At 50.9% G+C, this 14,108-nt stretch overlaps 1 protein-coding gene across 5 annotated transcripts in view; it reads right to left on the minus strand.

Moving 5' to 3' along the window:
- Nucleotides 1–2,993: 2,993 nt before the first annotated feature.
- FARP2 (FERM, ARH/RhoGEF and pleckstrin domain protein 2) overlaps nt 2,994–14,108 on the minus strand; it is a 68,374-nt gene continuing 57,259 nt past the window's right edge. For 2 of the 5 annotated variants that reach the window (XM_064165702.1, XM_064165701.1), the window contains exons 22-27: nt 13,450–13,532; nt 10,724–10,842; nt 9,870–10,033; nt 6,776–6,883; nt 5,441–5,592; nt 2,994–4,653 (exon numbers count right to left, since the gene is read on the minus strand). In XM_064165702.1, the coding sequence (XP_064021772.1) occupies nt 4,563–4,653; nt 5,441–5,592; nt 6,776–6,883; nt 9,870–10,033; nt 10,724–10,842; nt 13,450–13,532 (717 nt within the window). In that variant the 3' untranslated portion in view covers nt 2,994–4,562. Of the gene's footprint in view, nt 4,654–5,440; nt 5,593–6,775; nt 6,884–7,698; nt 7,839–9,869; nt 10,034–10,723; nt 10,843–13,449; nt 13,533–14,108 lie in introns of those variants that run through there. The other 3 variants (XM_064165703.1, XM_064165705.1, XM_064165704.1) reach the window with 3 other exon arrangements.

The following is a 14,108-nucleotide window of genomic DNA, read 5'->3' on the forward strand; positions in this document are numbered from 1 at the left end:
GGTAGCAGCAGCAGCAGAGGTAATGTGCTGCAGCTCTTTCCCAGCTGGTTGTTTCACAAGAGGATGGGTTTGCTGACTGGACTCTTTCTGGCTCTGGGACATCCTTTTGTACTGAGCTTTGGTTCATCCAACGCAGGCAATGGCAGGACTTGCCTTGAGGCTGCAGGGACTGGCGTTGGTTACATTTGGTTTGGGAGCTGAAGTTCCTTTCCTTGGTGCTTTCTGCAACTGGAGCATTAGGTGGGCAGATCTGGCAGCCCTAGATGCCAAGCTGAGCAGACATCTACTGTGCCTGCCCAACTGTTGCAGAAGGATTAAAAAGGGGGCAGGGGACTTCAAATAGCAGCTCCTGACACTTTGGAGCAGTTCTTGAGGCAACAAACCTGTCCTCTATGGAAAGCATCAAGTGGATGGCTAGTAGCAGTGGTAGCCATGTGGTATGGCTGGGGCTTCACAAAAGCTGCTCTCTGCCTCCAGCCTCTTCTCAGCCTTCCCTTTCTGGCTCTCTTTTGCAGTCTGGGACCTCACCTGACTGCAGCCAGGGTTCTGTTCTAGTTGACAAGCTGTGGTGGTGCTTGCTAGTGGAGAACTTAAAGCATCTCCTGCTACTTAAGGTATTCCAGTGGAGCCATCCTCCCCTAGCTCTGCTTGCTGTGTAATACTAGTTAATTAAATCCTTGAATTCAAGTAAAGGCACAGACCTTAGAGCTGTGCTTTAAAGGTCTAGAAAAATAGACTTAGGACAGTAACTTCTGGTAGCTTAGAGCTCTAAGACCTCAGGTACCCAGGTCTTTCTGTCTGGGTGGTTGTGTGTGAATGATGTGGCTCACCCCAGAGCCACTGAGAACAAAATCTGTAGCTGCTCAGCCTTCTTTTGAACTCCTTTAGTGACAAGGACTGGTGGTTTTTTGGTACTTTGATTCAAACCTGCAGATTGTAAGTACTGGACTAAAAGCAGCTCAAAAGGACCATACATTCCCTCATCCCAATGTCTGATGTTCACTTCTGCTTATGCCTGTCCTTTGCTTTTTCCTCTCTGATGGCTCAGCGAACACTGTCAACCTGTCCAGCAGAGCTGAGGTGCTGCTATTTGATCTTGCTGGAGATCTACTACAGGGTGGTGTTTCCCTGTGGTGAGAGCCAGCACTTCTGAAGAGCAGAACAAACCCAGTTTTGCCTCAGGAGGTGTAGTTCATGAATGCACAGGACACTGAGGTGGAAGGCTGAGGCTGCACTCCAGCAGAGACGGCTGCAGGGCTCCTGCTGCTCTCCCAAGTTGCTGCTCACGCCGGTAGCGAATTGTGACGATAAGGTACCTTGTGTTACTGCTCCCCTGCACTGCGGGGTCAGGAGGAGATCTTTCAAAGGAAACAATCCCCACAGACCTTGGCCAGGGGTCAAAACAACAATGGGTTTAGTTTTTAAAAACGTTGAAAGGGACCTGCCACTTCCAATAAAGTAACAGAACGACTGAGGCTGCTGGAACTGTGTGGTGTAAGGGAAAGGCTTTGGCCAAGCTGCCTTTCCTGCTGCCTTCTTCCCTGCTGCTCTTCCTGCTCCATGCACACCCAACAGCGACCCATTGAGGTAGCTGTGCAAGAGGAGAGTGCAGCAGAAGGTACCCAAGAGGACATCTTTGCTGCTGCTGTACACTGGTGGTAAGAGGCGCATGCTCCAGAAGGGTAGCTCTGGAAAATACTTCAGCCCAGTCTATTTTCTGCAGTGTTCAGGCTCAGGCTCAGCTGTAAAAGCTGATGAGGATAGTGGTGTCTTCCTCATCCTCCCTTGGCAGTTGTGAGAGTGATTGAGCAGTGGCACAGGCTGCCCAGAGAGGCTGTGGAATCTCCATCCTTGGAGATAATCAGAAGCTGTTTAGTCCTAGAAAACCACCTTGCTTGACACTGCATCATCCAGTATCTGAAGGGGACTATAAGAAAGCCAGGGAGGGACTTTTTACAAGGGCTGTAGTGACAGGATGAGGGCAAATGGCTTTGAGCTTGAAGAGGGGAGATTTAAACTGGAGATTAGGAACAAAATCTCTTTACAGTGAAAGTGGTGAGACAGTGGAACAGGTTCCCCAGGAACGTCATGGAAGCCCCATCCCTGGAGGTGTTCAAGGCCACGCTGGATGAGGCCTTGAGCAGCCTAGTCTAGTGGGAGGTGTCCCTGCCCAGGGCAGGGGGCTGGAACTAGGTGATCTTGGAGGTCCCCTCCAGCACAAGCCATTCTGTGAATCTCTCTAGGTCGCTGCCACCCACAGCTATACTGAGTGTGCTCTTTGTTCTGGCCAGGAGCCAGGGCACCTCTCACAGCATATGCCAGGGCCTGTGTACTGTCCCTCAGCAAACACAGCCTGCTTCTGGGGGCTCCAGGGCCTCTTGCCACAGGGCTGTTCTGGCCCTAGCCTGCATTGCAGAGGGTATTTTGTCCCCTGTGCCAGGCTGCAGTCTTAGCCTTGCCCTGTTTCAGGTGGCGTTTGTCAGTCCCTTCCTCCCACCCTGCCCTGGAGCTGCTTTCCCACACTGGTGGCACTCACAGGCTCCATTGAAGGTGGTTCCACCACCTTCTCCACACAATTCTTACTCAGTACTGTCTCTGCTGCTTGATGCTGAGTTGAGCTTGGAAAACTCAGTAACTTGAACATGCTTAGAAAAATGTATTTTATATCCTAGCCCCAGGAATCCCTGCAGCAACTAAGGGCTGAGGTGTAGGGACCAGAGCCCCAGGTGCTGGCAGAGACCCTACTCCTGCAGAGCTGCTCTGCAAGAGGGCAGCAAGTGCATGGAAGAGTTCTCATGCAGGAAGAAAACACTCCTGCTGTCCTGCTGAGCAGCTGCTGTAGTGACCACGGCAAAGAACCAGCTGCCATCACCCAGGAGAAGCACTGAATGCAAAGACTCACCAGTGTGAAACCTCTTGGGCCTGAGGAAAAGCAACGCTGCAGTGCCGATGCCAGCCAGAGTGTGGCCATGGACTGGGAAGAAGAGGCTGAGAGAGTTTTATACCAAGATGCTATTTACTTCCAGCTGTGCTGTGCCTAGGCAGTCCACACGTACACACCTACAACAGGTAATTAAAAACCACCCAAAACCAGACAGCACTAATAAATTAAATACATTTAACTTAAATGGGACACTGGGCATGGTGAGGGGGAGTGAAGGCTGGGGCTGCAGCCACTCTTCTCTAGCATGCAAAGGCCAAGCACTCAGTCTGGAAAAATCCCTCTGGAACTCCATCCCAGGCATGTTTCAGACCATAACTTACAACAGCCTTAGACAACACACGCTCTGTCCTCCGTGGTCTGCCAGACCTCGCTACCCTCCTCTCCTCACAACACACAAACACTTGCCTGTTTCTTTCACTGCACCACTTCATTGCTCCTTCTACTACACAAACACTTTTCTATCTAATAAATACAAAAGCAGAGTCCCTAGAGCCCATCAAAGCCTTTTTGTGGCACTTAGCTCATGTCAGTCCGTCTGTGGGCGCAAGCAAAGGTGACTGCTTTACACAAATGGAACAAACCCAAACAGTTCAGATTTTACACAGAGGTTTAATGGAGCCCACAGATGCTACTGTTCTACCTGGCACCCACTGACTTCCTACACCTTCATTAGAAAGAGAAGATGGATCCCATCCTGAATCTGAAGGTATGAACAGGGACTTCCAGGAGTCTTTGCATGACATAAGCACAAGCAACAGTGACTTTCAGAGAAGCTTGTTCTCTTGTATTGCTTAAATGCTTTGAAAACATCAGCCAGATGAGGGTGGAGAGTGTGTTTGCCATCCCATGCCTTAAATAATGCCTGCTAGAGGATAAAGAAGCTCTGGAGCTGTGATACGAGAATAGCAAGTGACCCTCTCAGCATGCACCACGGCAGAGTTCAGAGCAGGGACCATGCACCCTACCTGTACTGACCCACAGCAGACCAAAACCTCAGCAGCCTGGCTGGGGTCCAGGCTTCCTGCTCCCCCCATGGCAGCTGCCAGCATTCTAGGAGAGCTGCAGTCCCTGTTCACGATGGATTGTTTAAGCTACTGCCCCTGTGGATCCCTCATTAGTCTGAGATGACTGTGCCAGCAGGTTGATGTTAGCAGCAGCAAGGCAGCAGTTGTACAGACAGCCATGCTGGGCATCAGGGGAAGGGACCTTTGGGGAGCCAGCAAGCCCTGGCAGCAGCAGCTGGCAGCCAACCACACCGCTGACAGCTGCTGTTTTTCTTCCACGTATGCTGAGCATCCAGTCCAGATGGAGAAACGAGGTGGCATCTGCCTTCAGGGCAGGCAAGAGTGTTACTTTACAGGTACAGCTGGGACAGTGAACCTTCCATGATGTGTGTACACTGGAGCTCTGTGGTTGTTAGGTTCTCTCCAACTAGGTTCAGCTGGAATAGACTTGGCCCTCCTCCCACACCCCTGGGAATGGATGTGATTCCCACCTGCAACTCCTTCGTTCCTCCTTTCCAAACCAGGTGGAAATGAGCCTGCTGTTTTTTTATCAACTCCTGTCTGCACCTGCCTCTTTTGGTGATGTCTTGCTACAGATCCTGCTCTGTCCTGCTTCAGTCTGTGTGACTGTCCTTCTCATCCTTTGGAGGCAGCAGGTTTGACCTGGCTGGAGAGCTGGTGGCTTTCTTGATCACCTCCATCCACCTGGCAAGAAAGGACACGAGAAAGGCTCAAGCCTTCAGGCCTGCAGTTAGGAGCTGTACCCCTCTTTCACCAAGCCTCACAAAACATCTCTTCCTTTCTTAACTCTTTTAGAAAACAAACTCTCCAGCTGAACAGCTTGAGGTGTGGTAAATAACACTGCACAGCCTGTGAGAGATGTTGCTCAGGATTCACTAGCTCAGGCTCCATCACTTGCCATAGTAGAGCAGAAACGCAGTAGAATTGTATTGAATGAGCAGTTCCTACCAAGAAGGGGTCTTAGGAAGCAGAAGAAAAGCACAAGCCATTGACCATCCTCATTCCTGCTCAATCCACAGCTTCCTCCCCCTCAGAGAGATGTTCCTCTTGTGTTCTTTTATACCCCAACTCCAGCTGTCCCTGCCTTGTAGGTGACATTTAGCATGACTTGGGCAGAGAGCTGAGTAATACAATCGAGTCTGTTCAGCATCTGTTGTGTTTAGTTCATTGTCACACTGAGCTGCACCAACTTTGATGCTAAAATTGCTGTTACTTAGGCAAAGGTCTTTGCCTGGGGCCCCTGGCCTGCAAAATCTGATTGGAAGCTGTGTGGCTTGCTACTTTAGTCTTGCCTCAGGAGTTTGAGACAAAACAGGGCTGGCTTCTGCTCACAAGGCTCCCTCCTTCAGCAGCTTCCTTACTGAGAATGTGCTGTAAGGTATTCAGGAGGAAAAAGGAGGGCTCTGGGTGATCACCCAGTGAATGACCAACACATCCCATAGCAGTAGAGACAGAGAAACCAGAAAGTTACCTCTCAAAGGTGTATTTGCTCTCAGCCCTGAAGAAGTACACGTGGGACTTGAACTGCAGCTTGAAGACGTAATCCTTGTGAATGCCATCTGCCTCGACAGGGGAGCTGATGGTGTAGCCCAGCAGCGGGAGGCTGGCCAAGGGGTAATCATCCTGCAAGAGTCAAACACCCCAGCTCTGAGGGCAAGGCATGGTCCACCCCAACACACCCTCCTCTGTGCTCTGTGGGCAAGGTCTTTGCACTTTCGTTCAGAGAAAGCAGCAGGAGGAACAGACTTTATCTTCTGAGAGGATTCTGATAGCTTACAATGAACCCTTTCCCCAGCTCCTTTCACTGTGCTTACAGAGCTCCTTGCTTCTAGTCCCCTGCCTGATGCTGCCTTATGGGCTCCCCTGTGGTTGCTGGACAGAGCAACAATGCTCATGAAGGGTCTGGAGAACAGGTCTGGTGAGGAGCAGCTGAGGGAACTGGGGTTGTTTAGCCTGGAGAAAATGAAGCTGAGGGAGACCTCATTGCTCTCTACAGCTCCCTGAAAGGAGGTTGGAGCTAGGTGGGGGTCAATCTCTTCTCCCTACTATCAGGTGATAGGACAAGAGGAAAGGGCCTGAAATTGTGCCAGGGGAGGTTGAGGTTGGAGATTAGGAAAAATTTCTTTTCTGCAAGCCTGGTCAGTAATTGGAACAGGCTGCCCAGGGAAGCCTGGAGTCACTGTGCTTGGAGTCACTGTCCCTGGAGCTGTTCAAGAAACATGTGGACATGGTGCTTTAGGACGTGGTGGTGTTGGGTCAGTTGTTGATTGAATGATCTTAGAAGCCTTTTCCAACTGATAGCCTCCTCACACCCTCTCTTTGGAGCTCCAAGCACAGATCCATCCCAAAAGTAGAAATACCCCTCCCAAAAAAGGTGCTCTCCAAGGCAAAGAACCTGGATAAAATAAAGAGAGCTTACTGGGCCAGTAAGATGAGAAGACAGAGGCTGTACTGCAGCACAGGTCACTACTGAGCTCCCACTGAAGGCACCATTGGCCTGTTTGTGCTGAAGGCCAGCAGGGAGAGAGATGGACAGAGACTGACCAGAGGCTGCTGATTCCCCCCTCTGCCATTAGCCACTGCATGAGGAGATGTTTTCTCCCTCACCCACAGAAGGTTAGGACCACTAACAGAACTGGAAACCCTGAAAGAAAGGCCTTAGAGAGACCAGCTTTGTTATTGACCACCTCCTCTTCCACTTGTTACTCTCCTTCCACCAGCAGTGAGCTGCAGCTGGAGCAGAAAGCCAAGGACCTCCAGGCTCCCCCTCCACTACAAGCATGGCCCAACAGCTGTGTTTGCTCACCTGGTGTGTTTTGTAGAAGAACAAGCAGAAGTTGGTGAAGACAACCCACAGTTTCTGCCAGCCATTGCTGTTCTTGAACTTCCTCAGCAGGTATCCAGAGAGTTGGTTCTAGCACAGAGCAGACAGAAAAGTACCATGAAGCCAACCACAGGCTGCTGTCCTTCAGAAGACAGCTACTGCAGGTAGAAAGCTTGCTGCTGCTTGCCCTAACTGCTCCTCCACTTCCCCCCATGCTGTAAAAGGTGACTGAGTGACTTTGTATCTTCAGTCCTCTAGTTCCCAACTGTCTCCTGACTAAACCAGTGATTTCTCTCCACCACCAGCAAGTTCTCCTGCCCTGGCATGGCTGAGCACTTGGCACATCTCAGTGCACAGGAGGGCACTGCACTGACCCATCCCTCGAGTCAACCATTCTGTTGCTGGAGACACAGGTCAGTGTAGTGCCCACCTGTGTGGTCAGAGGGATGTGACAGCCAGGAGGGCACCCAACCCTTCAGTATGTACAGGAACACCAGGCAGGACACACCAAGTGAGAGGGAAAACAACAGCAGAAGAGGAGAGAGAGGATGCCAGGGTTGTGGCCAAGTTATGTGTGGTAGCTCCACAAAGCTAAGCCCAGCAGGCTGCAGGGAAAGTTCCACCTTGGAGTCAGAGCTTCTGAGTGCTTCTGTGGTGGGACAAGGAACCTAGAGCACAGAATGGCAGCAAATGGAGCAGATGTGCTTGGAGAACCACTTTGGGAAGCACAAACTTGAGGAGATCCTGCATCACCAAGGCAAGGTTGTAGCTGCCCTGGCTGGCTGGGGCTTCCTCACGCCAGCAGAGGTAGGCTCAGCGAGCGAGCGCAAAGCGAGCGGCAGGACACTTTCCTTGGCATCCCATGGCTCCTCCCCACCAGCACACAACTTGAGAGGCATTTTTACCTGGATCATGCACAGGTAATCAGACAGGGATAGGCTCTGGTTCCGGTACCAACAAACATGGGTGATTGTGTTGGGCCGTTGGGCCTGGCCCAGCAAATAGCGAGGAGGAAGCTCTGGAGAAACAGCAAGAGAGCAGAAAACTGAGCAGAGAAAAGCAGGAGAGAAAGAGAAAAGCAGAACATTAGGATAAGAGAAGTGATGCAAGAAAGGCATCTGTTAAAGGAAAATGAATTGTGTGAAAAAATGGTGGGGTTAGAACACAGAACAGATGAGAGCAAGAGGGAGCTGCAAACCCAACATGTTCGACCTCTGGGCCGGCAGCTGGGCAGCCTCATCACCCAGGGGCAGAAGAGCAAGATGGTGCCTTCCACGAGGGAAGGAAGGCAGCCTCCTCCAAAAGAAACCCCTTCTTTGCCAGCTGAAGTGTCCCACTTGTGGACCCTATGCCATAGTTACACCTCTAGGACTACCTTCACTGAGCTGATGGGTAGGCTTTCTACATCACAACCCCCCAGGTGCTTCAGAGCCCAACTTCTACCTCCTTCCATCGAACTAAAAGTGCCCTACCAGGAGGGCAGGGAGGGTGGGAAGGTAAACACACAGGTGCAGCACCCTACCCCACTGCTGTCTGTCTAGCCAGTGACTTTCTTTTTCTAGTCTAGTTCTCCTCTTTCTGCCTAGTTGGTGACCATCTTCATGGTATTTTGGGTCCATCCCACTTCTGGAAGATTTCCATGCATGTGAGCCTCCAGGAAGGGGTCCCACCTGGCTGCCTTTGCCAAACTGCAGCCGACAGAGAAAGCATGGTGCCAGTGCAAGCAGAGCTCTGTGTAAGAGACACTGGTCTCAAAACCTGCAGGATTCAGTACCAAAGTGTGCTGCCAGTGCTGCATGCAGTTCTTCTCTCACATCAACATCCTAGAGTATCTCCACAGCTAAAGTAGCCAACATTGCAATCCAGAAGGATCACTCCCCTTACACAATGGCCTTATTAATGCTGATGACATTATAATGGTGTGTTGGCTTTCCATTAAGTCCTTACAGCCAAGTTCTTATGCATGATGAGACGTGGTGCTGAGGGGCATGGTTTAGCACCAGACTTGGTAAGATTAGAGAACAGTTAGGGGTTGGATTTTAAAGGCCTTTTCAAACCAAAAACCATTTATGATCCTATGATCAAGCCCTGCTGAGTGGTGAGACCCAAGGAAACTGCAGCCCAGCAAGGCACATCATAAATCCTTATTCAGTGTTAACATAATGCTGGCATAAAATGGTCCTTTCTAAGTTTGCTGCTCACACTTGCCATGAGAGAAGGGAAAAGAAGTTGTCCTCCTACTGAGCCTGAAGCACTCTCATTAATTCCAGGTATACTACAGCAGCTAACCAGACCTCAGTGCAGCAGAGCCAATCTCTGAAGGAAAACATCACGGACAGGTAACAGCCCCCAACAAGGCTGAGGAACAATCCAGTCCTCCAAGATCACAGACTGGCTTAGCTTGGAAGTGACCTCAGAAATCATCTACTCCAAACTCCCTGCCAGGGGCAGGGACACCTCTCAACTAGACTTGGTTGCTCAAGGCCTTATCCAACCTGGCCTTAAACACCTCCAGGGAGGAGGCATCCACAACCTCCCTGGGCAACCTGTTCCAGAGTCTCCCTACCCTTGTACTGAAGAACTTCTTCCTAAGATCCAGTTTAAACCTACTCTCCCTCAGCTTCAAACCATTCCCCCTCATCCTGTTGCTACACATCCTTATCACAAGTCCGTCTCAAGCATTCCTGTAGGATCTTTTTAAGTACTGGAAGGCAGCTCTAAGGTCCCCCCAGAGTCTTCTTTTCTGCTGGCTGAACAACTCCAACTCCCTGAGCCCATCCTCATAGCAGAGTGCTCCAGCCCTTGGATCATCCTCGTGGCCTCCTCTGGACTCACTCCAACAGCTGTGTCCCTTAGAGCCAGCGCTGGACACGGCCCTGCTGTCAGGAGAGGTGTGCATGCAGACACAGACATGCAGAGAAGGACCAACATGCAGCAGCCTTCTAGGGGCCTCTGCTCCCCCGCGGCTGCGGAAGCACTGCTGAGGAGCAGGGGCAGATGGAGCGGATGGAGGCTGAGCAGCAGCCGAGCGAGCCAGGACAGACAGTGACGCGGCAGAGTTGTGCCCGGCAGGTACCTCGACAGCCACACTGTGGTCAGTCATGGAGATGCTCGTGTTGCGGTACCAGCACACGTGCACGGTCGTGTTGGCACGGTGGTGGCTCTGCCTGTCCAAGGAGCTACGAGAGGAGTGAATGTCATCTTCGGACTCCTGCTCTAGAGACACCTCATCAGAGGATCCTGGGGGAGGAGAATTTGGCAGCGGTTTAAACGTGTGCAGCACAAAGAGCAAGAGGAGCTGCGATTCCTGGGAGAAACCTTTTCCTCTTGCGCTGGTCCAGGCCTAAAGCAGGTCAGCTTGGGTTTGTTACACAGCTCCTGAAGGCCACTCTGAGCAGATCATTTTGGCTTTCATCACTGGGCTCTGCTTGGGACAGCTGACTCAATACTGTGTAAAACAAACCAACCAAGATCCCCACGATCCCAGTTCAGCTGATCTGTAGCAAGGAATAGAGAGAAGCGCTCCAAGAAGGGACGCTCCACACTTCAGCACATCCATAACGCCACCAGAGATGGGCACAAAAGTGCTGGGCTATGAAAGCTGATCTCCAAAGACCACACACTTCTGGAGAAGAGAAACTGCTCTCCATGGTTAAACTGAGGCAAAACCCAGGGAAGAGCTGGGTAAGAAGTGTATCAAATGAACAGCTCTGCAGCTGGAGCATCTGCTGCTGCATCTAAAGCTAGCAGGAACATCAGCCTAGGAAGGCAAGCATATTGCTTTTGATTAAAACCAAACAGAAGCACAATTAACTCTCCACTGCCATATGAGCTACAAAAATATTCCATGAATGTCCTGGAATTCACAGCAGCAGAAGTGGGAGGACTTGACAACTGATGCTCTTCAGGAGGGCAGGAAGCATCACTTACTGTTGGAACGGCTGCACACTGAGTTTTCCAGAAGCATGTCAGATTTCTCAGTAGATTTCTTGGCCATTTCAATTGCCATGTTTAGGTCTTCCATCCACTTCCCCATCTCCAGGCGAGTACTGCAAGGCAAAGCGAATGGAGACCTCAGCCTGGAGCCCTGGCACAGTGCTGGGTTGCTGGAGGAAGGCACAAGTCACTGCCCAGTACAAGGAGTAGTCCCTCTCTATTGACTGCATTAAAGTAACAAAAATTCCTCCAGAGCATGAACTTCACAAGCAGGAAGCTGGCTTCACACAGCTTCCACCTCTATTTTCAAGCCTTGAATGCAGATTAAAATAACCATTGCCAATCTAGACTTTACAGCAGAGAGAACGAGCCAGAGGAGCATGTGATATCCCACTCCAGAGCTACTGGTTGCAGAAGAGGAATTACATGACCTAGATCTTGTTTTCTTCATACAGAGAACTTCATAGCCAGTAGGTTATTTCAAACACAAACCCATACTTCACTCCAAAAAGAAAGTTGCCTGAAGGAAGAGGACCTGAAGGTGTTTGGTTGACAGCCAGCTGAAGGTGAGCCAGCAGTGTGCCCAGGTGGCCAAGAAGGCCACCAGCATCCTGGCTTGGATCAGCAACAGTACAGCCAACAGGACCAGGGCAGAGATGGCCTCCCAACACTGGGCACTGATAAAGCCACACCTCGAGTACCAGGTTCAGTTTTGGCCCTTAGGGTGCTGGAGTGTGTCCAGAGAAGGGCAAGAAGGCTGCTGGAGGGTCTGGAGAACAGGTCTGGAGAGGAGCAGCTGAGGGGACTGGGGTTGTCTGGTTTGCAGAAGAGGAGTCTGAGGGGAGACCTCATTTCTTTCTGCAACCCCCTGAAAGGAGGCTGGAGCCAGGTGGGTGTTGGACTCCTCTCCTTTGCACAGACAAAATGGAAATGGTCTGAAACTGAGCCAGGGGAGGTTGCAGCTGGAGGTTTATGAAAAAGTTCTATCCTGCAAGAGTTAGAGATTGGAACAGGCTGCCCAGGGAGCTGCTGGAGTCACCATCCCTGGAGGTGCTCAAATGTGCAGACCTGGCAGTTGAAGCCATGGTGTAATGGCCTTGGGGGCGTTGGGCTGATGGTCGGACTGGATGATCCTGGAGATCTTTTCCATCCGAAGCAATTCTGTGATTCCACACTGGAAACAAGGCAACCCAAAAGGCAGCACAGCTTTTAGAGGGGATGGAGGATTCACCTTACATTTCAAGGAAGTAGAATCATAGAATCAAGCAGGTTGGAAGACACCTCAAGATCATCCAGTCCAACCTAGCACCCAGCCCTAGCCAGTCAACCAGACCATGGCACTAAGTGCCTCACCCAGGCTTTTCTTCAACACCTCCAGGGACGGAGACTCCACCACCTCCCTGGGCAGCCCATTCCAATGCCAATCACTCTCTCTGTGAAGAACTTCCTCCTAACATCCAGCCTACACTTCCCCCGGCACAACTTGAGACTGTGTCCCCTTGTTCTATTGCTGGTAGCCTGGGAGAAGAGGCCAAGCCCCACCTGGCTACAATGTCCCTTCAGGTAGTTGTAGACAGCAAGTAAAACACAGAGGGAGGAAGATGAGGACTTCTTTCACCCAGAGTGTCCATTGCAGTGACAGGGCTGATGCCATGATGACAGGGCTGAGAGCTTTGCAGCTGATACCTGTGCAGCTGTGTCCATGGGTAGGTGGCAGTGTAAGGTTTCCCCACAGGCATGGCCACAGTGTGGCTTTTTTACCTCTGGCTGCATTCCCTGTGTGCACAGCTGCTGCTGCAGGGCCATACATAGCACTGGGGTTTGCTTGGGAGGGGCTGTGGCACTTCTGTTTGGTTGGGTTGGGTTTTTTTTGGGTAACCATCTCTTTTTATTCCTGCAAGTTTTTCATTTAGCCTGGAAATCCCACACGTGGCCTAAGCCCAACAGCAGGTTTGTTTTTGTTGTTTGGGGTTTTGTTTTGGTCAGGTGCCATAAATAAACCCACCACCTTTGAACTACTTCTAAGCCATGACAAGGGAAAAATTATGTGTAGCTCTCCACATTTAAGAACCTTGAATCATAGAATGGTTTGGGTTGGTTATTTGTGGCCTCCAAAGGTCATCTAGTCCAACCACCCTGCAATCAGCAGGGACATCCTCCACTAGATCAGGCTGCTCAGAGCCTTGTGGATCCTGACCTTGAGTATCTCCAGGGATGGGACCTCAACTGCCTCCGTGGACAATCTGTTCCAGTGTTCCACTACCCTCATGGTAAAGAACTTGTTCCTAATACCAAGCAGTAAATCCCCCAGCAGCCCATTCCAGTGCCAATCACTCTCTCTGTGAAGAACTTCCTCCTAACATCCAGCCTGTATCTCCCCTGGCACAACTTGAGACTGTGTCCCCTTGTTCTGTTGCTGGGTGCCTGTGTGTTTAGATTTTGTTTTGCCCCCTGCTTCACAGCAGTTGTTTAAAAGCTGGCACCGGCAAAGTGGCATCCAGGAGGACTGCAACGTCACTGCTGCTGCTGAGTGTTTGACCACACAGTGCCATGAGAGCAACCCTTCCCCCCAAAGCACAGAGGAGTTTTGAAGTGTCCAGTCATGCATTCCTGAGGATGCATGAACCACTCCTCTGGCTCTGCACCTAACGAGCCAATAGGAACTCTTTGGAGCAGGCTGCCTATCAAACCTCCAGGCAACTGAGGAGAAGAAACATTACCTTGCTGCCACCACGATGGTTTTTTGTGCTGAGTAGATGGTGAAGCAGTGTGGCACAGCCCAGTCATTCTCACTCTCCTCCACCTGCAGAAAAAGAACAGCTTTTTCTCATCTCTGCTGGGTGAGTGATACTAAGCTGTCCTCCTTGGCCTGCTAGGAAATTGAGTCAAATATGATTACAACCCAGCTGCACCAAGTGCAGAACAGCTACTCTTTTATGAACACCACCTACTTCAAGTCTATTTTGGCTCTACATGAGCATCTCTACTGTGCACTTCTACAGCTGCAGCACAACACCACATCTAACAGCACAACAAGAGGGTTCTGAGCAGGTGGCAGCTTGATACTTACCGGCGGATCCAGCACTATCAGCTGCAAATCAGACACAGAAAGAACAGTCCCATTAGAACAGGGGAACTGAGCACACACTTAGGTGTATGCACAGTGGAAAAACACCAGGGCAAAGCTCTGCTCCCAGTTCAGCTTCTCACAGCAGTGTGAAGGTGAATGGTGACAAGGTGCTTGAGCAGCTCTGCTAAAGCCATGGAAAGAACAGGCTTATCAGCTCTAGACACCTTTGTGACATGCAGGTTGGGGCATGGAAGGTCCAGGCCATGGTCAGCAGCACCAGCAGGCTGCTGGCACTGTCCTGTGAGCATC

This window comes from Pogoniulus pusillus, chromosome 26, assembly GCF_015220805.1.
Source record: "Pogoniulus pusillus isolate bPogPus1 chromosome 26, bPogPus1.pri, whole genome shotgun sequence".
In the NCBI taxonomy this organism is placed as follows: domain Eukaryota; kingdom Metazoa; phylum Chordata; class Aves; order Piciformes; family Lybiidae; genus Pogoniulus; species Pogoniulus pusillus.